This window comes from Saimiri boliviensis, chromosome 2, assembly GCF_048565385.1.
Source record: "Saimiri boliviensis isolate mSaiBol1 chromosome 2, mSaiBol1.pri, whole genome shotgun sequence".
NCBI classification, from domain to species: domain Eukaryota; kingdom Metazoa; phylum Chordata; class Mammalia; order Primates; family Cebidae; genus Saimiri; species Saimiri boliviensis.
In genome coordinates, this window is record NC_133450.1 from 53,862,492 (window position 1) to 53,888,283 (window position 25,792).

Here is a 25,792-nt window from a genome sequence, read left to right on the forward strand (position 1 = left end):
CCATATGTATCATACGGATCCACATTGGGACTCGGCATATTCCACCACTGGATGGTTGCATCAATACCACCACTAAAACACTGTTCTCCATTAGAACTAATAGCTAAGGATAGAACAGGGCCACTATTGTAGAAAGAGAGAGTGAAAAAAAATTACTGATAAATTCTAAGAAGGAACTCAAATCTCCATTCTCCCAACCTCTGAATTTATGTTATACTTAAAAACTGTTTTAAGAGAACATATACATCTGAATGGTGGGGTTTTTTGTTTGTTTATTTTTGTTTTTGTTTTTGTTTTTTTGGAGACAGGGTCTCACTCTGTCGCCCACCCAGGCTGAAGTGTAGTGGTGATCTCGGTTCACCGCAACCTCCGCCTACTGGGATTAAGTGATTCTCCTGCCTTAGCATCCCAAGTAGCTGAGACCACAGGTGCATGCCACCACACCCAGCTAATTTTTGTATTTTGTGGTAGAGATGGGGTTTTACCATGTTGGCCAGGCTGATCTCAAACTCCCGATCTCAAGTGATCTGCCTGCCTCAGCCTCCCAAAGTCCTGGGATTATAGGCATGAACTACTGCCATCTGGCCTGAGTGGTACTATTACATTCATATTCTCACCAATAAATTATTATATAGCTATTATTCAAGTAATATGTCTTTTCTAATATAAAACAAACACTGAGAAAATTACAAGGTTTGAGAACTGATAAATAATATTTAACAATGATTGTTAATTAAATACCAATTCAGTAAAACTTACATGTGGGCCCTAAATGTGTAGATAGGCTCTACATCTAAAGAGGCACTCCTAAAAGAGGGGGAAAAAAGGTGGGGGAAGAGAAGGCAATTAAATAACTATAAATCACTGGTTGATATTAAATAGTCATTAGCTCAAATGTGTGCATTAAAGATATGCAACAATAAGAGGAATAATTACTTATATTAGTAAAATTGGAAGAAATACACCAGGCTAACATTAAAACACTTGCTTTTTGGCAGGAACTGTTTTTTGCAGGTTCCAAAGTTTCAGGGTATGGTCCTCAGAAGCAGTAACCAGCACAGGTTCTACAGGATGAAAAGCTAATGCCCGTACTCCATCAAAATGGCTACGTAGTGTATACTTGGGATTCCATGTCTTTCGAAAGGCATCTTTATTGGCAGGCAACTAAAAGGAAAGAGCACAATATTTAGTGGTAAAAGTAGTAAACTGGCAGGCATGTGGAGTGTTTGTTCTTTTTGGTGTGTTTAACACGTATATTTAAAACTGGCTAAAATATCCAGTGGAAATTTAATGTACCCTTAAAACCTTCTAACAAATCTTTATCATTTACTAACTCAGAATAGTAATTTCATTAGCCTTACAAATAGCCTAGATCAAATGAAGAGTTCTTTAATCTGTTTTTACCTACCAAACTAAACCCAAAGCTCCTATCAAATGTCAGATTCGAACAAAGTAATTATCATTGCTGTAATAGTTTACATGAAAAATAATTACGTAAGTTATTACAAATATCCAACAGTACAGTATTAACAGTAAGGTTGTCATTAAGAAAATGTATTAGCATGTGAAATTTTTAAAGGCAGCAAGCTAAGCATTTTCTGAAAGTCTGAACTAAAGACCCTTTAAGAACATTTTTTATCCCATTTTCATAATTCTTGATATTGACAGAGGTTAATCTTTTAACCTTCACATTTCTCCATCTGTAAAGATAGGCTGTGAAACCACTTCTAAAGCAGTCAAAATTTTGTTTACTGGAATTTAGTTGCTTATATGCTTTAAAAAATATGAAAATAATCCAGCCCATCAAAGGCTGTCTCTAAAAAGCATGCTAACGTAAGTATAAAATGTAGAAAAAGAAATTTGTTATAACAAGAAAAAAATTGCTGAAAAACTGCAATTAACATAAAGATCTAATAATTATAGTTAACTCTCAATTGAAATATTAAATGTCTAGAAAAAATTAAATCCAAGACAAGTTTCACCTCTAACACTGGACTCCCCACCCCTTCCATCCTCTCCCTATCCCTCTAATGAAGGAGTTAAGTATTCAGGAAATGATGCAAGCTAACTTTAAAACATTCAGAAACTTTAAAATATTTCCTTAAGAAAATAAAAGTTCAAAAATAAAACATGCTTTTTAAGAAGTATTCTGAAAGCAAATATATGATCAGGTTTTTTTCTTTTTTCTAGTTAACACCAAAATATGGCTTAATTTGAAATAATTGAGAGTTGACTACTGAAGATGTATTTATTGACCAATATATTAAAGTAATCACCCCAAACCTCTAGCTAATCCACCAAAATACCTAAGAAAAATTTAAATGCCACAAAGAAAGTAGTTATAAAAGAAAAATTACATGTCACTTCAAATCAACACATTGACACAAACTTATCTTTTCCATGCACCTTGATATTAATTCTGTTTATAGTGATTCCAAAAAATAAGGAGCCTTCTATTAAATCATTAAAAAATTAAAAATAAAACTGCACTTACATCATAACTATAGTCTGCATCATTTGTTACCGTCAAGTCTGCAAGGTCTCCAAGGCCCAGTACACTTAACAAAACATCATCAGAACCCATAATAAATGACTTGCCTCCTCCAGATGGAAACGTTATTGGTTCAGCTATAAAGAACAAAACCGCTTCTTAAATGCTGAAAAATCATACAGTACAAGACAATATTGTGGGGAAAATTTAAGCACTTAACAGTTAAAATATTCAGTAATATAATTAATTTTTATTTTCCCACTTCCACTCAAAAAATCCTGTTACTAGACAGTGCTGCATAAATGTGATGGAACTGCGGTGTAGTAACTGTCCACAAATAAAATGTGCACTAGATATATTATTCTGGGGTGGAACGTGGGGAACAAAAGCATTGTCTGTCTAAATCTCTTACTGCTTCAGTACAATTATAACTATAGTTTACATGTTAAATAAGAAATAGGACAAATTTTGATTAAATAATGGAGTTAAATATCAGATTTTTGCCATTCATGATGGGAAACCTCTACCATGACCCTCAAGAACCTCAAAGTAGTTAATATAGTATTTTTTAAATGATAATAGGTTATTGCTAAGTCCTTTTGCTTTCTAAAGAAGCACTAGGCATTCTAGTCCCTGATAAAAACTAAAACAAACATTGAAATGTAAATAGCTTACAGTCTGCTATACAGTATATCAGTTTACTAGAATGAAGCTTTAATTGTTCAGATTCCTTCAGTAACAACGGTCTAGGAACAAGTTCTGCCAACGTCAGTTTTTTTCTATAAAAGGTTAATCTATATGGTCTTCAGAATGTCTTCTAGCTTTTGTTTGTTTGTTTATTTGCTTGCTTGTCTGTCTGAGACAGTGTTTTGCTCTGTTGCCCAGGCTGGAGTGCAGTGGCGTGATCTTGGCTCACTGCAACCTCCGACTCCTGGGTTCAAGCAATTCTTTCTCAGCCTCCCAAGTAGCTAAGATTACAGGTGTCCACCACCACGCCCGGCTAATTTTTCTATTTTTAGTAGAGAAGGGGTTTCACCATGTTGGCCAGGCTGGTCTTGAACTCCTAACCTCAAGCAGTCCACCCACCTTGGCCTCCCAAAGTGCTGGGATTACAGGTGTGAGCTACTGTGCCCGGCCTTTCTTCCAGCTTTAAAGCTTTGACTACAATTTTTATTTTAATGTTCCATTCTAGTTATCATGACATTCTAAAATGAAGCAACTCATCTTGACCAAAGAGCTTTTATTTCTGATCAGATTTGCCATTTCGATTTCAAACTAAACTCAGGTGGAGCTTTTTAGTTTTCTGACTGTATCATGTGTATTATTACAGCCTTTCATGTTAATATTAGCAGTTCCACTATTTAAAATGTGTTTTCCTTTCTATATATACTATTGACCAATTAAACTCTGCCATAACTGAATGACTATTATCTAAATATTTTGTTGTAACAGTCATAGTTTAAGCACCAGTCTTCAACATCATTTCAAACATGCTTTGAAAGCAAAATTTTAACATTAAGATTAACAAGGGAGAAATACTCAAATCATTATGATATAAAACTCAACATAACAAAACACACTTAAAATTCATGAGCAAATTTAAAAGGGAAACATTATGCAAAAAATCAAGCTGATTATCAACTTTTTAAAAATTCCCATGAAAAATGATGATATAAATATGCTACAGAAAACACAAGAGGTGTAATGAAATTTGACAGTATCACGAATAGCACTGAAAATAATCCTGAGAAGACACAATTCACATATATACTAAGGCAAGATAAAATTCTTTATTTAGAATATCTTGTTATTTTATCCTATCAAAGTAAGCTATATAATCTGACTCAAATAGGGTTCTAAAATGAAGTTCTGATTCAGTACTTGATCTAGAATAAATCTGAAAGCACCTGAAACAAAATACATACATAGAGATATTAAGAAGTATTTAATCTTTCAATGATGACACTTATTGAATCTGAATAATCTGTAGCATTGATCTTTTCCTACAAATTATCAGTATGCCGTTATTGGCAATACCAGAAGCAGCTAAAAACTATAAAATCACTAATTTCAACTTATCTTTAAGGACAATTATGTAAAAGTCATTAGATAATATTTACTCAAAGCATTTTTCTCTAGGACAAAGAAATATTTTTACTTTAAGCTCATAATTTGTTTCTAAGAAAACTTAGAACAAAATGCAACAATTCCTTCCACTCACAATTATACAAACATTCAACGACACAAATCTCAAAAGCCCAATAAAATAACTTTAACATAACAAATTATTTTGCAGGACTATCTCTGATCAGCCACTGACCAATTTAGAAGCATGTGAAGGGAAGTGTCTGGACAACATTAGTTTTACTAGAGTTGTGGATTAATTATACTCGACAAAAAATTAGTATTATACTCATTTGTAATTAATCATTTGACTACATTTCTGTCATTTTCTCTATACACACACATATATTTTATGACATATACTTAAGTAGATGACATATACTTAAAACACAGTGTTTTGCTCTGTTGCCCAGGCTGGAGTGCAGTGGCGTCATCTTGGCTTATTCAGCATTTATTTACATATATATGCGCAAAAAATCTTTTATACTATTACCTCTGCTTTCCATATTACCTATTAGTGTGGCATACAGTAATCACAGAAGATACTCATTTGTTTGCCCTTATTTCCCTGCAAGGAAATTAATTTCTATACTAAAAATTCATTTCGTTAATGGTAATATAATTACCAATAGCACAAAAATATCATTAGTAATTTAAAAATATATATAATTATTAAAATAAGTAGTTTGAATTTTTTTTTTTTTTCTAATAGAGACAGGGTTTTGCTATGCTTCCCAGGCTGGTCTTGAACTCCAGGGCTCAAGTGATCCTCCGGCCTTGGGCTCCCAAAATGCTACAATTGCAGGCATGAGCTACTATGCCTTGCTTAGGTTTTAATTTAATAATGGAAATTTTAACACATTTTATTAGGAGGCCTAAGAGATTTCGTCAAGTAATCGAACAATACTAGCATAATGGGGCTATGAAATAAAAGGTTTTTATCAGACTTCTGTAACTAATCTTTCTTTTGATGAACACTAATGACCAAGGAAACCTGTAGCTCGAATACTGAACTCTCTCCTCCAATTTTATTAAATCTAAAGAACTTAGCCCAGGCAACAGACAGATTCCACTTGTAACAGTGGCAACATGGTATGTCTCAAGTCTTTGGTAGCAGTAGTCTAGAAGATTGTAATGTTGAAGTACTACTCCTAGAAAACAGACAGCTGTTCTTTATGAAATGAGGTATGACAAGGACTTCAAAAGTAAAGAAGGGAGTTGGGGACTGCCATGGAAAATAAGGAAATTATGTACTCCAGTGCTGCCTTCTTAGCTTGAAGTCAAACTCACATCTCTTTAAGTAACAAATTCCAGTAAGACCAATCCTTCAAAAACTGTAATCAAGTTCACACTTTAAAATTTCTCCCCTCACCCTCCTTCCAGCATCAAGAAACAGATCACTGACCTATATTCATTCTTTAAAACACACACATTAACACATAAACAAACACACATAGAGAGCTCTAAGTTGGTTTTTGCACAGTGTGTGCCTTGACTGGCTTTTTTATGTCATTGGTTTGAAACATTTAAAAGGGCCCATACTGCTAACATGGCTTTGACTTAAACTGCAAAACTTGCAGTTTAAATGTACATTAATTACAAAAATTTTAATAAGTTGTACTATGCGCTTTATTTGGCAAAGCAGACCAAAAATGAAAGAAGCAAAATCATCACTAAATGCTTAAAATAAAAAATAATGGAGTTGCTATGTGTATTTTAGAAAATACTTCTAAAGTAAAACAGGAATATATCTCAATAGTGGAAATGAGATGTGAATAAATTAACAGACACTATTTTATTTTTCATTCATTCTGCTTTGAATTTTATTTTATTTTATTTTATTTTTTTTTTTTTTAAGGTGAGTGAATTAAATGGTAAATTATGAGACGGAAAAAGTGCAAAATTATTTAACTGAAAGGAAACTGTGCCACTAGGGTAATCTAAAAAGGGAACAAGATACATTTAAAATGTTTTGACTGTTGCTTCAAACAAATGCTCTTTATATAGCAAAGACAAAAACATCAGTGAAATTTAATGTACCTGCCGAATTACTATAGCTCATATATCACAATAATCTTTGGTTAAAAATTCAGATTCAATACTTATAAATATCTAGACTTAAGAGTAATACATGATTCAAGTATATATATGTCTTTGGCTACAATCAATTTTGGAAAAAATGCTTAAGTAGTAATTTAACTTCCTACACATTTCTGGTTTAAGTAAATTTTATAAAATTCATTACTAGGCAGCATATACTTGCTACCAAGTTAAAGAATGATGCTGCTGCCTTATTCACAAAGGATTAATTTAGGCAACAGTTACATATGTTTTTTAAAGTAACATATATTTAAAGCACCAGGTTGGGCACTGTAGGTCACATCTGTAATCCCAGCACTTTGGGAGGCTGAGGTAGGCAGATCACTTGAGGTCAGGAGTTTGAGACCTGCCTAACATGGTGAAACTCCATCTCTACTAAAGATACAAAAAACTAGCCAGACATGGTAGTGTGCGCCTGTAGTCCCAGCTACTTGGGAGGCTGAGGCAGGAGACTCACTTGAACCCAGGAGGCAGAGATTGCAGTGAGCCAAGATCGTGCTACTGCACTCCAGCCTGGGTGACAGAGTGAGACTGGTTAAAGAAAAAAAAAAATTTTTCAAGCACAACCATAGTTGTCATCTAGTAAGTGGTAATTATTATTAGTTGCTAAATTTAAGCAGTAAAACAAAATGAGTGGTTTTTCCTTACGTATTATTTTGTTTGTTTTTGTAAATTATTATTTTCCCATTACTAGATCTGTAGTTAAAATTACATTTAAGAAAGGACTAGTGCTCGCTTCAGCAGCACATACACTAAAATTGGAACGATACAGAGAAGATTAGCATGGCCCCTGCGCAAGGATGACACGCAAATTCGTGAAGCGTTCCATATTTTTAAAAAAAAAAAAAAAAAAAAGAAAGGACTCTGAATTCACCTGTGATGGAAACAACTCCTCCTCACATTAAAAACAGAAACAAAATATAAAGAAATAGCAGCCAGAAATTTCAAAATCCCTAAGACAATTACATCAAGAGCTTGCCCAACACCTTCTCTAAAGATCATATAAAATGATCATCAGCATTTTAAACAGTAGCCTAGTTGCAATATTAAGATGTGATCTGGATTTAAGGTCTTCTGCAATGTAAATAAACATGGTAGCTAAATTTTGTACCTTCCTCTGCTCTTGCACCTTCATGATCAGTCATTCTAGTAGAGGCTGACCTAGACTGATTAATGATTCCTGAAGGGATGTGGGGCAGCTCATCATCTCCCAGATCAGCTATCATGTCGTAGAGTTTTGTCCTGTTGGCCCCTGTAAATTAATGTCAGCAGTAGAGGTTCATTTAATGGCTACCGCTTGACTTGCCAGCAGCCTTTAAAACCAATTTATTAACAAAACAGACTATTAAGAAGTCCCAGTTATTAAAACATCAGAAAATTAAAGATGTCTTCCATTTTCCATACCATCCCCCAAAACACACTGAGTTTAAATATTTTAAATATTCACTATTTCTGTGGAGACATATGTCTCTCTCTAAAGATACATATATATTATTACATACATATATCTCCATAGACTAGAGAGAGTTCTTTAACGTTCTGTAAGCTCACAGACATGGAAGGTATCATTAAAACAAAGGAAAATTTTGGTGTTTAAGGTTAACATTTACAAGTGTAAAGAATAAAACAAGGGCTTATCAACATTCACTGTTTAAAAATGTTAACAAAGGAATAAGTAAAAATAGTTTTTATGAGGGTGCAACAAACAATTAACTTTACCTGGTGTTTCCATGGATATTTTCCTGCCATGTTAGCCCAAATTTGTCATTAACAAATCAACCCAAATTTCTTTCAAAATGTTTTTTTCACTTTTCCCAAATCTGAAAAATCTGATTTATCCATAAGATCTCTGAGTTTCTAATAATGATATGAAAAGTCAACACTGTCACAAGCCATAAATATAAGGGAAGTTTTGGCTGTTGCCTGGATAATTCAGGCCAAAATATATGAAACTCAAAAGCTCTGTAGTATTGTGGAATATCCTTTAAGTATGAATTTTAGAAATGGCAGAATAATTTATTTTGAAACATGTATTTTGAAAGAAAAATTTTAAGAATGTCAGAAAAAATACTTTGAAAAGACAATGCCTTATAATCTACATAAGGTTAACAAAAATAAAATAGGTAAGTCCAAGGTCAAACATTATGACCTTATATTTACTAACAAGAACATTAATGGGTGAATTTGACTGCTATATATTATTAAGTGCACTGTGGCTATTTAAGTATAACTCTAAGAACTATTACTCATCTATGTATCCTTAACAAAAGGCCAAGCAATTAGATAGTAAAATTTAGTGGAAATAGGTGGACTTTAACACATTTATCGGTCCTGTTTTGCAGTAATTCCTACCTTCTTAGAAATGCTTAAACAGGGCCGGGCACGGTGGCTCAAGCCTGTAATCCCAGCACTTTGGGAGGCTGAGGCAGGTGGATCACAAGGTCAAGAGATCGAGACCATCCTGGTCAACATGGTGAAACCCCGTCTCTACTAAAAATACAAAAAATTAGCTGGGCATGGTGGCGCGTGCCTGTAATCCCAGCTACTCAGGAGGCTGAGGCAGGAGAATTGCCTGAACCCAGGAGGCGGAGGTTGCGGTGAGCCGAGATCACGCCATTGCACTCCAGCCTGGGTAACAAGAGTGAAACTCTGCCTCAAAAAAAAAAAAAAAAAAAAAAATGAAACGCTTAAACAACTCTACTTCTGGATTGGGAATATGCTACATAGCCTGAATTTCCTAAAAAATAATAATTAAGAAACTCAGTGTTATCTGAGGGCTTCCTCCGAACAGTGAAATGACTATAAACAAATTCTTTAACAAAAAACTGTCAACTGGATGTCTAACCACCAATTACATTCAATGTAAAAGAAAATAAACATTATTCTTTCTTGCAAATTAGCTACCTTTGTAACTTTCCCACCTGTATGACTACCACCACCATTTATTTAATTTTGGTTCTTAAAATTCTGCAAGCATATTTTAATTCTTCTTCAACTTGTAAAACTGTAAAAAGGTGGGGGCTGTTTTTAAAAAGAATCTTCCTTTGCCGGGCGCGGTGGCTCAAGCCTGTAATCCCAGCACTTTGGGAGGCCGAGGCGGGTGGATCACGAGGTCGAGAGATCGAGACCATCCTGGTCAACATGGTGAAACCCCGTCTCTACTAAAAATACAAAAAACATTAGCTGGGCATGGTGGCGCGTGCCTGTAATCCCAGCTACTCAGGAGGCTGAGGCAGGAGAATTGCCTGAACCCAGGAGGTGGAGGTTGCGGTGAGCCGAGATCGCGCCATTGCACTCCAGCCTGGGTAACGAGAGCGAAACTCGGTCTCAAAAAAAAAAAAAAGAATCTTCCTTTGAAGTTTTCTCCAAGTTTATCTCTTTCTCTCTATTGACTTTAATCAAGGCTTTCAATCTTACGAATTACTATTAACAGTTTCCTAATTGGGTTTTATATCTCCAAGCTCCATTTATCTTCAATCACATTCATGTAAACTAATTTTCCAAAATTATCACATTTATTGCATCTCCCTTCGCTCAGAAACCACAAGTAGTACTTAAAAACTCTTTGGATCAAAGTAAAATCATGTACTTAAACTTGCATGTGCTTCATAATCTGATCCTATTTTTTCTACCCCATCTTATCTTTTAACTTCCTTTATTTTCCAGTAAAAGCAGTTTCCATATAGTTTCAGTGTTCACTGAGATTAATTCTGCCATATTTTGTCGTGGCTGTCCTCATCCATTCTCAGCAAGGTGAGAATACTTTCTACACACACAAACTCGCTCTCTCTCTCCCTCCCCCTAATCTTCTAACACAAACCTCAGCCTATCCACATGCTACTCATTCCTCCACACCAGTTCCATCTCTTCTGTAAAGCTTTTGTTGATCTTTCCCTGTTCTCTTATTTATGTGTAACATAAAATGACTTTAATAAATACTATCTTGTAAATAATTTCATTATATGATAGCTAATGTGAAACATAAATGCTCGACACAGAGTTTTGTTACAGATAATGTAAAGTCATAATCTTCCTGTACACATGAACTGGGAGATATAGAAGGGAAAGAAATTAGGAGCTGTTATGAGGATCCCAAATTATATAATATTTTACATAAAATAGCCTCTATTCGACACAGTGCCAAGTTGAGGAAAAAATGGAACTTCCCTACTCTAATCCTAGTTTCTCAAAAGCTGCCAAAAGATGAGAGCAGATTTCATAATTAGTAGTCTTCACTCTATCATGTAGAACATCTTTTTTTTTCTTTTTTGAAACAAAGTTTCACTCTTGTTGCTCAGGATGGAGTGCAGTGGTGCGATCTCGGCTCACTCTCTACAACCTCTGCCTCCTGGGTTCAAGCAATTCTCCTGCCTCAGCCTCCTGAGTAGCTGGGATTACAGGCACCCACTACCACACCTGGCTAATTTTGTATTTTTAGTAGAGATGGGGTTTCACCAGGTTGCCCAGGCTGGTCTCGAACTCCTGACCTCAGGTGATCCACCAGCTTCAGCCTCCCAAAGTGCTGGGATTACAGGCATGAGCCACCATGCCTGGTCAAGCATCTTGCAACTGTAAATTTAATGTCTTTGTTTTCTTTCTAAACCTATCCAATATTCTAAACATAATAAATGCAACAAAACAACTTCAAATAAAAAAATCTGAAGTCTTATTAGCAATAATGAGAAAACTGTAGCAGTATAACAGAATACTAGACAATATTAATATCAATATTTAAAGGCATATTTGAAGATGCATTAAACACTAATTAAATAAAAACTGAAATTTACAGAAGTACAAATACTTGTTCTAATTCTTACAGCAAGGAAAACTTGAATGCAGTGACACAAACATGGCTCTCTCCAGCCTCAAGTTCCTTGGCTCTTGACCTTCTGGACTTGAGCGATCTTTCTACTTCAGCATGCCCAGGAGCTGGGACTACAGGCATGCACCACCATGCTTGGCTAATTTTTTAAAAACTTTTGTAAAGACAGGGTATCACCATGTTGTCCAAGCTGGTCTTAAACTCCTAGGCTCAGGCAATCCTCCCACCTTGGTCTCCAGAGTAGCTGGGACCACAGGTATGCACTACTATACCAAGCTAATTTTTGTATTTTATATTTTTTGTAGAGATGGTCTCACCATACTGCCCAGCCTGGTACTAAGCTCCTGGGATCAAGCAATCCTCTCTCTTAAGCATCCCAAAGTGCTAGGATTGCAGGCATGAAGCCACTGTGCCCAGCTAGGAAAACTTTCCCACTACTACGAATGCAACCCACCTACCTCTTAACAAATACAAAGTCCTATATAAATGCATAATTCTCTAAATAGACTACAACACAATGAAAAATATACTAATTATGCCTCGTGTAAGCCAAACTACAGACTACTGTTACATTTTCAAATTCCGCTCACACACACACACACATACTCATGCCATGAAATTTATCTTCCTATGCCCTCTATAAGTAAAATAGCACTTCTGAATAAATCTAACATTTTCCGTTTCTCAAATGAGCCCTCCCTTTGTTGATCAACTTTTATATTCTGAAGCAAAACTAACTGTAGTAGGCAAACAATCTGAAAAAGATAAGCTTATTTTAGCATGAAAATTTACTTGTCATGTTTGCTAGATCTGTTCTATTTTCTATTGTTGTAGCTAAAGTTTTCACAACAACTGTTCGCCTTAAATAAATATGAGATCACAATAATAAGAAAAAATAACTTCAACTGCAAAGTGAGTCTTTGGTTTTAAAAAGTGCACTGATATGAAGAGTATCAAACTGATATATTCTGATCCTAGGCAAAATACCTAAGTTATTTTCTTGAAAAGAAAGAAAAAAATCCTGAGTTAAAGGACATGAATAGTTTGTTTTAAAATTGTGAAATTAAAGCCAGAAACATAAAACCACATTCCCAGGTAAAAATAGTATCTTTTTGCTATGAAATAATTTTTTGTCTTTGAGGCAGGAGAGAGAATATAACTATTCTGTGGGCTCTTCGAATTAGTACTATCTGCTAAATGGAAGTAGCTTAATCATAACAAATAATTTGTAGTGTAAGCAAAAAAACAAAAAAACAAAAAAACAAAAAAACAAAAAAAACAGGCCTTTCAAAAAGCCTACTTAAGAGTAATTTCTTCTTACAGGTATTCAAATGCCTAATTTTGTATGTGTGGCTTGAAGTCACACTTTAAAAAACTGTATTTCCTGGTGATATGTTTTCTTGGAGCTAGAATAGGAAATGACAAATATTAATATAAAACTTTAAAAATAAAAATTAGAAAATGATTCAGGGGAGCTTACTTACAATTTACAATAAAACAAACTGAAAAAGTTAAAAGACTTCCTGCTTTTCTAATGTACTGATAATCAAGCTAGAAGGTGCATAGCAATTCTGTAACACCAGTAAAGGAAAGAAGGGAGATGGCAAAAAAATTGTATTCTATACATAGAAAAGACAGAAAAGTCAGCATAAACCAGAATAATTAGGAAAATTAAGGTAAGTCCACCCACTGAGAACCAGGACTAACAACATACATATTACCAAAATGTGAATTTTTTAAAATGGGGAACATCTTTTGAAGAAAGGAAATGAAATAATCTTTTATTGGTAAGTTTAAATTGTATAGGTATAATATAGCTTAACAGTAACAGGCTATAACAACAGCTCCTACAAAAGGAAAATTACATTATTATAATCCACAGTTTAAATTTTCCATGTTGAAAGGAGTGACAAATATCAAAGTCTTAAAAGATTTTTAGCTGCTCTGTCATATTCTAACTACAGCCTCCATATTTCTGATGCTTTGTTCACACTGTGATTTTTAATCATTACTAATTTGTATGTTTTTACTAAGATATAAAATACAGCACAAACGGAGACCTTAAAGTTAGAAAAATGCTACCAACCCAACATTTTTACAAAAGATTAATTCAGAACGTTCCTTCACATTCCTCCCAAATTACAGAAAACATATTAATTATTAAAAAGTGAAAGAAAACTGAGTTTTCGCTTAGATATTAGTATTGCATCAACATTTACTTCCTGATTTTCATGACTGTACTGTGGCCATACACGAGAATCTTTGTTTAAATATATGCTAATTTATTTAAAGAACACCATGTCTACACTCAGTTTTCTGAATTATTCCAAAAAAAACCAAAAAACAAAAAAACAGAAGTTTTCACCACATTGGCCAGGCTGGTCTTGAACTCTTGACCTCAGGTGATCTGCCCACCTCGGCCTCCCAAAGTGCTGGGATTACAGGTGTGAGCCACCACACCTAGCTTCATGCCTGAAATCTTAATGCTTTGGGAGGCTGACATGGGACAATCACCTGAGGCCAGAAGTTTGAGACTCACCTGGGCAACATACAGAGATCCTATGTATTAAAAAATTTAAAAATCAGCCAGGCATGGTGGTTCACACCTGTGGTCCCAGCTACTTGGGAGGCAGGACTGGGAAGATTGCTTGAGCCCAGTAGTTTGAGGTTTCAGTGAGCTACGATGTGATACTACACTCCAGCCAGGGCAGCAGAGTGAGACCCTGTCTCAAAAAACAGATAAATAAAAAATAATATATTTACAGAAAGGAAAGGGGAAAGCAAGTGTGGTAAAGTGTTAACATGTGGTGGGTAACCTGGGTGAAAAGTATACAAAATTCTCTGTACTATTCTCACAAAATTTTATTAAGTCAGAAATTATGCCAAAATAAAAACTTAAAAGGAAAAGAAAGCTTAACCCTTTGAAGCCTGAGATCAAAATAACTGTATCAAGCCTCTTTAGTTTCATGGTCTTGACTCTTAATCAGTATTAATAAGATAAAGTACATCTCAATTATATTGTATATCTCACTTAGTAAGAAGGAAATACTGAAGTGGGTCTACACTCCAAGACAAGGCTGTCACTTTTAATCCCTTTTCCTCTTGCCTGGGTGGGGGAAAAAAACGAAGGGTGGGATGGAGTGAACAAGCTGGAAGACACAGAAATTTTAACTTAGCACTTGATTATAGAAGCCTTTCCATTTAAAAGTCAAATCTTGAATGAGTCTTTACAAAGTTAAAAAGTCAGCATTCTTGCCATTTTTCTCTTTCTCTTTCAAAAAAAGAGAAAAAGACTGGATTACATCTGCTGATTCCATACGGTAAAGTTAGCAAACAGTTTTCTTCTCTTTAAGAAGTTGGGGTGAAAAAATCAGTAGAAGCTTAGTGCTAATCTAGTAGGTGTGAATTATTAACAAATTCTGGAATAAAGGAAAAAAAATTGGTAAATGTATACAAGTTTACATTTACGTAGGAAGAATAAGTTCTGGTTCTGTAACATAGTAAGGTGACTATAGCTGCTAATAATGTAGTTTATATTTCAGGGTAGTTAGAAAAAAGGATATTGAGTGCTGTAACTACAAAGAAATGAATATCCTAACTACTCTGATTTTTATCATTATTCAATGTATTAAAACATCACACTGTATCCCCAAAACATTTATAATTATGTGTCATTTGTAAGATAAAAAAATATTTTTTGAGACGGAGTCTTGTTCTGTCACTCAGGCTGGAGTGCAGTGGTGTGATCTCAGCTCACTGTAACCTCCGCCTCCCAGGTTCTAGCAATTCTCCTGCCTCAGTCTCCTGAGTAGCTCAGACTACAGGTGTGCACCACCACGTCCAGCTAATTTTTTTATTTTTTGGTAAGGACAGGGTTTCACAATATTGGTTTCAAACTCCTGACCTCGTGATCCACCCACCTTGGCCTCCCAAAGTTCTGGGATTACAGGAGTGAGTTGCCACACCTGGCCGCAAAATTTTTTTTAAAAGAAATCAAAAGGCAACAGATAATGAATTATTCTAACATATACAAAGCTAAATAAAAATAATATTAGAATAATAACCAATATGGGCTAGATAATAAAAATGCTAAGAAATTCATGAATTACCTTTTCATTTAAAATTATATCTTAGAATTTTATCTTAACATGATGAGCTATTTGAATAAAGATCATTCGAAGTCTGTGATCCATAAACCAAAAAAAAAAAAAGTTTTTATTTTCTTAAATTCTATCTTCATGCCAAGGATTCAGAGCCAACATTTTCAAATTGAATTCTGTATTCAAGAGCAAAAAGTTTTTAATTTACAAAACTCCATAAAGGAAGTATAAAAAATAAACATAATATATTTCTTAACTATCTTTCCTGAGACACTCTGCTACAGACCTCATCCCTATATCTACTTATGTTAGTAGCCTCAAAGACAGTAATATTTATGAAAATGTTTAAAAATAAGAAACAAATCTACAGTTTAACGAATGGAGGCAAGGTTAAATCCACAAAAATATTTTAGATGACTATGAAACATTACAAAATAAAGAATGAGTTAAATTACAACAATAATACTCTAGTTAAAATATTAAAGAGGAAGTGTTTATAAAGACTTAAGAAAAGATGGATGAATATATGCCAAATAAACAGTAAGTCTCTGAGTGGTAGGATTGCAGGTGATTTTCACTTTATTGTTTTTCTTTATATTACTATCTACTTCTCATCTGAATAACAAGCATGTGTTATTTTTATGATTATATAAGCAAAGTTCTTTTTTTTTTTTTAATAGATATTAAATCAAAATTAAAGTGGAATGGGCTGAATAACAGAATACATATCTAGATAACAAGATGTTATTGAGACATGAAAGCCTTAAGTTATGAATCTGGGGTCTCCAGATACCGATGCAATCAAAGAAGCCATCTTTCATCTCTTTGACATACTGGGTTCCTTTCTATTGTTTAGAAAGAAAAAAAATCACAAACATATACAAAGGAATTATTTGTTGACATAAAATGATGTTTTCTATGATGGCAGTAGGCAAATTATAATATTATGTGTACTAAGCTCCAATTTAAAAAACCTAAGGCCAAGCAGGGTTGCTCATGCCTATAATCTTAACATTCTGAAAAGCTGAGGTGAGAGAATGGCTTGAGGCCAAGAGCTCGAGACAAGCTTGGGCAATACAGAGAAATCCCATCTCTACAAAATTTTTTAAAAATAAAATTATTAGCCAGGTGTGGTGGTATGTGCCTGTAGTCTCAGCTACTCAAGAGGCTGAGGTGGGAGGATACTTTGAGGACAGGAGAGTTTGAGGTTATACTGAGCTATTATCTGCACTACTGCACTCCAACCTGGATGACAGATCAAGACTTTGTCTCTAAAAAAATTAAATTACGTATGAGAAGTTAAAAATTCAGCTTTAGTTTATCTAATATTTCTTAAACATACTTTTTATAATTAAAAATTTTTTCAAAAAATTTAAAAGCAACAACTAAAAAAGACCTTGAGTTGACTGCTATCTTATTTCTAGACCGCAAAAAGATATAGGTCTAGTCATAGTCTATCAGAGGGGGAAACGGGATACTTCTATTTTAAATTAGAAACAACATTACCATTTCAAAAGAAATCTTCAGCAGATTAAGTCAGTTTATGATACTATATATAAAATAAGCAACATACTATTAAAATAAACTACTTTATTTCTTTTAAACAAAAACAAAAACAAAAAAAACCCTAGGCTGGGAACCGTGGCTCATGCCTGTAATCCCAGCACTTTGGAAGGCCAAGGTGGGCAGATCATAAGTCAGGAGATCGAGACCTTCCTGGCTAACACAGTGAAACCCTGTCTTTACTAAAAATACAAAAAATTAGCCTGGCTTGGTGGCACACACCTACAGTTGCAGCTACTCAGGAGGCTGAGGCAGGAAAATTGCTCGAACCCAGGAAGCAGAGGTTGCAGTAGGCTGAGATCACGCTACTGCACTCCAGCCTGGACAACAGAGCGAGACTCAAACTTAAAAAAAAAAAAAAGAAAGAATCCTAAAATTCTAATGTCATTTTGTCTATTCTAAAACAGTCAATCATGCAAATGAACTTTTAGATTCAACATGCTTGCATTATAGGTAAATGATGTTAGCAACTAAACATAACCTCAGCTCAGTATCAAATGTTTTTAAATACAATAAGCAGTTCACTGTATAGTCTTTTAATTCACATGCAATAACAAGAGTTATCATAAAGCTATTAAAGAAAATTTTCTAATGGGTGAAATCCCCAAAACTTCACATATTAGCCTTCACAAAAAATGAAATCACTCAAAAAATACTTTATTGAAGGAAATTCGCACACTTTTCCATTATATCTGCCATTTTACATATGTATGTATGTCCCCAAAGAAACATAATAGAACGTCTATATAGTTTTTGCCTTTTTCCTCAAACTATTTTCTGCTTTATATAGTCAAAATGTTAGACTAGCAGAAGTCAACGGCCAGTTCAAAATAGATCCAAAATATAAGTTTCAAGTCTCTCCAGTTAATTCATTTCAAGATTATTTTTCATGTGGCAACTTCTAAGTTTGCTTCACCGAATGGAAGTGAATTGCTTGAGTGAAGTGTTATAGCTGATTTATACTTTTAATAAATACATTGGTTAATACACAACATACTGAAAAATACATTCAGGCACCAAGACATCCAGCAATGACAAAACAAACTATACTGTCACCACTACCTTCGCACTCCTGGTCTCCTGCACCACAGTAGCCAAAAAATACTACCCAAGAGATTCTTTTGGCTGCTGTTGTCGTTTGCAGTTGAACTGCGGAGAATTGCTCTTCAACTGCAAACAAAACAAAGCAGAAACTATAGAAAGGGCTTTCCTACTCACTATATGTAAGGATTCCCAAACTAAGAAATGTAACCTGGATATGAATTGTTTATAACTATACTCTATGTATCAAAAATGGAGAAGTTTATACTTTTCTCCCTTTTGAACAAATTTTTATTTTTATTCCAATGCCAGTATTCCTAACAATTTGGTAAAGTTTTTAAAGTTTAAAAACAATCCTCAAAATCTTCCCTTCTCCCTTCCCATATATTTTAAATGATTTTCTACTTGATCAAATAACATCCTAAATTATATACAAACAAATTTCAATTATACAACAGACAAAGTTTAAAGTTAGTTGCCCCCTTTACGAAACAAAAAAAATTAAGTTACACCAAAAAAAAAATAACAGAATTGAAGAATTTTTTCTCAGTTATTGGTACACAAAAATTATAATAGTCAGAATCTGCACTTACTCTTCACCCCTTTCTTCCCCTTTCGTTCCTTCTTGTACTGTTCCTTCAGTTTACTTATTAGTCCCTGGTCTACATCCCAAACCTCAGCAGTTGGGGAGAGGTCATCTTTATCTACATGCAGCATATTATTAAAAGAAAAAAAAATCAGCAGTTGGCAATGCAAGCTGTTGGCAGTAAACTGTTATAGCTTTACATAATCATAATAAAATGTACTAATAGCATATATTCAAAATACTTTAAAGGTGCAGTCTCAGTTCTGGTATTCACAACTCAAACTCTAAATGCCCAAGTCGTAAGTTTCTAAACATTTAATACTGACAGTTAAATGGTGCTTCATTTTTATGAACCACAAATTTGAAGGTTATTATTCATTCAATGGACTGACATTAGAAATCTTATGTTATAAAAATAGATCACTGCATCTTTATAAAAATGTTAATAAAAATTATTCAGCCAGCATCATAAAAGCAAATGAATGAAATACATGCGAACTACTTGGAAAAGTGCAAGCTAGAAAGTTAAGTGCTGTTTCATTGATGAAAACATTCATGCACCTTCTGTCATACTGATTCTGCATGCACAGGATTAACTGTACTAATGGAGAAGCATTCTAGTCCAGTATAATACATACATATAGTTAAAAAATACAATGTCTTGAATAATCCATAGAAAGCATTCAGAGAATCCCACCTCTGCCCCCACCCACTCAAATAGTTCAACATCTCATTACCTTCTTCCATTGGTCTATAACTAAGATTAGCAAAACAAAACAAAACAAAAACAAAAACACAAAAAAACAAAACTCAAATTCCACTGAAGAATTTTTTTAGAAATGATTTCTTTTTCAGGATAAAAGTAGTGATCAGCATGGAGAAGTGAAAACATATATTGCTGAACATCTGCTAAAGATACGTCAGCTATTTTAGCTGAATAGTAAATCCATATTTAACTAAATACTTGTGCCTGAGAAAAATTTACTCATGGTAAACTAGAGGAAAAACAGCACTAAAAAGAGGGAATATAAAAATAATTAAGTCTTCGAGAATTATTTTAAATATTGAGGATTTTCCCCTCCTTTGTGTGGTTTTAAAACAGCCATGTCATTAGGAAGTTTAACACTGTGACTTGTTAAGTTTTTGATAACTCAGTATAGTCTGGTTCACAAAGTTTTGTAAGAGCAACCCTAGGCCTCACTGACTTAAAGTAGACATAAAAAGCCTTTCTTTTCCTTTTTTTTTTTTTTTTTTTTGAGACAGAGTTTCGCCAGGCTGCAGTGCAATGGCGCAATCTCGGCTCACCGCAACCTCCACCTCCTGGGTTCAATTCTCCTGCCTCAGCCTCCTGAGTAGCTGGGATTACAGGCACGCGCCACCATGCCCAGCTAATTTTTTGTATTTTTAGTAGAGACGGGGTTTCACCATGTTGGCCAGGATGGTCTCAATCTCTTGACCTTATGATCCACCCGCCTCGGCCTCCCAAAGTGCTGGGATTACAGGCGTGAGCCACCGCGCCCGGCTCTTTTCCTTTATAGATTGTGTTTTATGTACCAAACTTAAAAAATTCTCATATTTGAAAGGCACACAGAAATGTAAATATTTACTGTACCTTGAGTTTTCCCTGCTACAATTGTCATAAGTTTTTCCCTGATGGTTATCCTACCTATGATCACAGGTGGTCAGTATGTAAAAAACTAAATCCTAAGCTTTAAATCAATTTGCTAACTCGAATTACTTGAAACTAGGTTACTCAAGACCAAAACTCACACGTAAGGTTATCTGTCAAATCCACAAATTGTAATGCTGTTTGTAATACAGTTTTAAAGAGAAAATTCACTTTACTCAATTCACATGTCTTCAAATCACGAAGTTTCCTGAAAACTACGCTGCATCAGGAACCCTTCTGTAAACTTACTGAATATACCAAAAAAAACCACCAAAAACAAAAAAACAAAACGAGATCTCAACAATTAATCATTTGCACTCATCTTAATGAAGTTAACAATTCTTAATTTCAACTACTAAAAGCAAGACAAATTGATACATTTTGAGCAAATATTTTCTAAACCTCACAGAGACCAAAAAACCTTAAGTCATACAAAGTTTATATATGAAAATTAGATAGAACAGAAAAATTTAGTAAGAGCCAACAGTTTTCTAAAAGATCTATGTAGAGAGAATAAAATTGTGTATAACTCTAACTATAGTTGACAAAGAGAGGGTAGTGAAATTGCATAGGGAATAAAATAAGGATAAGCTTAAGGAAAAAAATACTTGCAAGATAATCTCAAATCTAGAAAACAAAAGTAAATTTAGGCAGTGCAAAGAACAGGCTGGTGAATGCATATGTGCACAAACAACATCCTGAAACTTGCCTGGTAAGTAACAGCTGATTTGATATTGCTTATAAGAAATAGATAAGAGCAAAAGGGAAGAGGCAGCATAATCTTCTACATATTAATCCTGTTTTAAAAAAATCTAGGGGGAAAAAATACCAAGAAATGAGGTTGAATCATTTACAGTAACTTTTTTGTCTAAAAGAAAACACAAATATGCATAAGAAAGTTGACTCCTGACAGCTCAAACCCACAAAAACATGAAATTCTATTATGGTAATTCTGATTACCAAAGCAGAGGAATTACACAAATCTATTAACTGTAGCATAAATTTATTACTAACTTTATGCAAATAATCTCATACTTTTATCCATTATGCTTAAGTACAAACATTCAAGTGATAACTGTATTTTGTACTTCTATAAATCTCTACAGATCACAGTTTCAAAGGCAGGAGACAATAAATGAACAATTTTAAAATGTCTAGTCTCCATGAAATAAAAAGTAAAATAAAAATCCCAACTATTGTTTTTGATAACGAGAAGAACGAAAAATTACTACTTTAAACTCAGACTAATATAGATGACAGTGAAAAGACCATTTAAAAGCTTGCTAAAAGGCAGTGGTTTCGTAAATAAAAAAATTCAAAGTCAGAGATAACAAAGTTATCTGTTGACTGCTAATACACTAAAAATCAGATTCTCTAATGTGAGTAAGTACTGGAGTATGTTTCATTAAGACGACTTATTTAAAAAAAAAAAAATCAGTGCTCTTTTACCCAATAATTTAAATCTGGGCATTGTAGCTCATACCTGTAATCCCAGTACTTTGGGAGGCCATGGTGGGTGGATCACCCGAGGTCAGGAGTTCAAGACTACCCTGGCCAACATGGTGAAACCCTGTCTCTATTAAAAACACAAAAATTAGCCAGGCCTATAATCCCAGTTACTCTGGAGGCTGAAGAAGGAGAATCACTTCAATTCAGGAGGAAGAGGTTGCAATGAGTCAAGAATGTGCCATTGCACTCCAGCCTGAGTAACAGAGTGAGACTCTGTCTCACCAAAAGAAAAAAAAAAATCTAAATGCTATCACTTTCCTATTTATAAACATATTCAAATTTTTAGCAAATAAATTTCATAAATATAAAGACTGCTTGCATATTCATCTTCTTTGCTTTGGAAAAAATGGCTATGACATCTTGTTGAGTAGAAATAATGAACTTCGGATAACAGTGCATAAATCATTTTTTCATTTATTTTAGAAAAAAAACTATTTGAACCACCTTGTACTTAAACAAGTTATTTTCCTTCATCGAGAACTTAAAATGTCTTAAAGATGGTATTTCCATCTTGTCTGGAAGATATTTTTTCGATTACTTCTGCTTACACAGGAGACACAGGCACTGTCAAATATTGACAATAAAAAGCAAAGTATTGAGAGTTGTCTTAAAACTCTGCTCTACAATCTCAAAAGTCTTCAGACAGAAGGATCAATCAGTTGTATGTAACATGGAAACTATTATCAAAGAAATAATGCCATTTCCTATAAATTAAATTCCTGAATTTTTTCTTTATCCTTTTGACTAAACTCCTAGCAACTTTAGGCTAAGGAAACAGGAATGAATTTGTGTCAAGATATAGCTAAAGAGATACTCAATAAATTATTTTGATCATTTTCTTTTTAATGAAAATAATCTAAATGTGCATCAGAGGGCTCTGGTTAAATAAAATTACAGCACATTATTGACAGAATATTATGAAGCTATTAAAAACAATGCTGACTGGCTGTGGTGACTCTTGCCTGTAATCCTAGCACTTTGGGAGGCCAAGGCAGGCAGATTGCTCGAGTCCAGGAGTTCAAGACTAGCCTGAGCAACATGGACAAACCCCGCCTCTACAAAAAAAAAAAAAAAAAAAAAAAAAGCAAAAATTAGCCAGGTGTGGTCACACGCCTGTGGTCTCAGTTACTGAGGAGGCTGAGGTGGGAGGACCTCTTGAGCCTGGGAGGCGAAGGTCACAGTGAGTCAAGATTGCGCCACAGCACCCCAGCCTGGGCAACAAAGAGAGACCCTGTCTCAGAAAAAAAAAAAAAAAAAAAAAGCAAAAGCACTACAGAAGAGCCATGTATTAAGTGAAAAGTGTGCATTACAAATCAACATTTAGCAAAATCCTTTGTTAACAAAATATATATACATATACTTATTAAAAATTCATCTTCTCATATATTCATAGGTTCTAAGTTTTCTAAAACATGCTTCTATTACAAAATAATTATGTATTTATATAATTATAAAACAATCAGGAAAAAAACAATACTTTTGAGATTCCTGGAAAAAGATTAAGTTATTTCCAACACTGAATGCCTGCACAGAGAAGCTAGAAGAAAAGTTAAATAATTTTACTGTTTCTCCTAAGCACTGCTGATTTCGAAGAAAGGTATCCTTCTAAAACACAATCGTTTTCAAATAGTTAAGTACAAAAATGTAATCTACAAGGTAATTGTGGAGTTTCCCATGTTTTAAATTAATGTGTCTCTTCTATTTCCATTTAGGAAAAGAGAGAAGTGAAGGTCTGAAAATAATGCTTGAGAATTGTAAAAAGAAAACTGGTGGCAAAATTCAAATCTTTTAAGTACTTAATTCATTTTTTATATCAAGATAATAAACGTATTATATATGCTATTAGCAATATTTGGTTTAAACACATAAATAAGGCATTTTCTAAAAACCCAAACGTTTGCTATCAAAATAATTTTTTTAAAAAAATCTAGTGATTATTCCTCTTCCTTGTAATTAAGCAAAACTTTGATGTATTAAAATAACATTTCCAGGCCAGAAGCAATGGCTAATGCCTGTAATGCCAGCACTTTGGGAGGCCAAGGTGGGCAGATCACAAGGTCAAGAGATCGAGACCATCCTGGCTAACAAGGTGAAACTTCGTCTCTACCAAAAATACAAAAATTAGCTGGGTGTGGTGGGGTGCGCCTGTAGTCTCAGCTACTCAGGAGGCTGAGGCAGAAGAATTGCTTGAACCCAGAAGCCAGAGACTGCAGTGAGCCGAGATCACACCACTGCACTCCAGCCTGGCAAAAGAATGAGACTCTGTCTCAAAAAAAAAAAAAAAGTAATAATAACTTTCTCCAATAAAGCTCAGTAAACACACTTTGCTCTACTTAACAGACAACATGCTGATATTAAACGAGGATTGCATGAACGTATGTACTAGGAAAAACATAATGGACATCAGCTATTACCTTAAAATATTTTTTACACTTATTTTACTTCCTAATGGGGTTTTAAACTGTGTACAGATAAAGAATCGTTTTCTTTTAGTTATGCCTGAATTATTATTAGCATTATGTACCACTTCCAAAGTTTAGGCCCTAACATTTTACACACTGAATATTACAGGCAGTAAAGTTTAGCATCTTCATTAAATTGTGCTCAATATAGAGCTATAATTCAGGATTAGTAGCTTTATTCCTTCTTAGTAATTAGTCAGATAACACCATATAGACATACTGAGTTAAATCTTCCTAAATCTAGGATGGGAATGTTTAAAACTGAATACATACATTTAAAAAAATCTATTAAAGAAAAAGAAACTGAATTTCCAAATTAATTAAATAGTTCAACTTTAAATCCAGACAAATTCCAAAAATCTAAATCCACCAAAAGCCATATATATTAAGCAGTTTAGTCACCAAATATAAATAAATTGGTACAAAATACCTTGTTATTATTCAACATCACTTCCCTTGCTCTCAGTTTAACTGCCACCATACATTCAGATACACACATTCCACATGTAATATTTTATAATAACCCATCATTAAAGGCTAAATTTCCTCCCACCCCCTATTTCTTTATCACCTTACCCCATTCTGTGCCATCCCCCGAACTCCGTGCTTCTCCAGCTCCTTCACCATCTTCGGCAGTCACTAAAAAATCAAATTCTTTCAGTGCTTCCTCAGTATCAGGATCGTCAGTTAGGTCAGCAGCTAAACCTTCATTACCTATCTGTAAATAGAATATAAACCAAGAATTACTTTTATTCTACATTAAAAAGGGATCCTTTAATATTGTCACATAACTATATTCACCCATTTTAAAATTACTTGGATCCAAAACTTTAGATTGCCCATGTAATTCATAAATCCCAAATTATACCTTAAATGGTTCAACAGTGCTGTGCCAAGATCGATCTAAGTAATGTGGTACTAAAAATGGTTTAAGTGCTAATTATCAAGAATAGTTAATCTCTTAAATTACAGTATATTCATAATTAGTCCTCCACTGAAGAACCAGTCACTTATTTGCATTCTGATATGTTATCTTGAATTGACCTCATAAATGGGAAACTGCATACTTAGTCCTTCATTCATAGAGATATGGCATAGTAACTACTTTAAGTTCATAACTGTGATAATTATAATAGTGCTTTACCTTCCAGAACAACAACAACAAAAAAGGCTTAAAATCTCTCTTCACTCAAATAGACGATAATACACACATAGAATATATCAAAAAACTGAAAACTGATTTTGTAGACTGGAAACTTTTGTGGAACATTGTCATTTTTTCCCTTATATTACTGTAAAATCTCAAAGTACCAACAATTATAACT

The 25,792-nt window shown here is 34.1% G+C and overlaps 1 protein-coding gene and 1 non-coding gene across 5 annotated transcripts in view; one reads left to right on the plus strand and one right to left on the minus strand.

Moving 5' to 3' along the window:
* The window catches only part of STRN3 (striatin 3), a 129,352-nt gene that overhangs the window by 19,162 nt on the left and 84,398 nt on the right, over nucleotides 1–25,792 (minus strand). The window contains exons 7-13 of one of the 4 annotated variants that reach the window (XM_003924228.4): nucleotides 25,044–25,185; nucleotides 18,835–18,945; nucleotides 7,827–7,967; nucleotides 2,495–2,628; nucleotides 989–1,164; nucleotides 760–807; nucleotides 2–123 (exon numbers count right to left, since the gene is read on the minus strand). In XM_003924228.4, coding sequence (XP_003924277.1) covers nucleotides 2–123; nucleotides 760–807; nucleotides 989–1,164; nucleotides 2,495–2,628; nucleotides 7,827–7,967; nucleotides 18,835–18,945; nucleotides 25,044–25,185 — 874 coding nt within the window. The remainder of the gene's footprint in view (nucleotide 1; nucleotides 124–759; nucleotides 808–988; nucleotides 1,165–2,494; nucleotides 2,629–7,826; nucleotides 7,968–18,834; nucleotides 18,946–25,043; nucleotides 25,186–25,792) is intronic. The other 3 variants (XM_010334969.3, XM_010334970.3, XM_003924227.4) reach the window with 3 other exon arrangements.
* LOC120364064 (U6 spliceosomal RNA) lies at nucleotides 7,444–7,550 on the plus strand. The gene has a single exon (XR_005579417.1). It is a non-coding gene; the product is annotated as a U6 spliceosomal RNA (small nuclear RNA).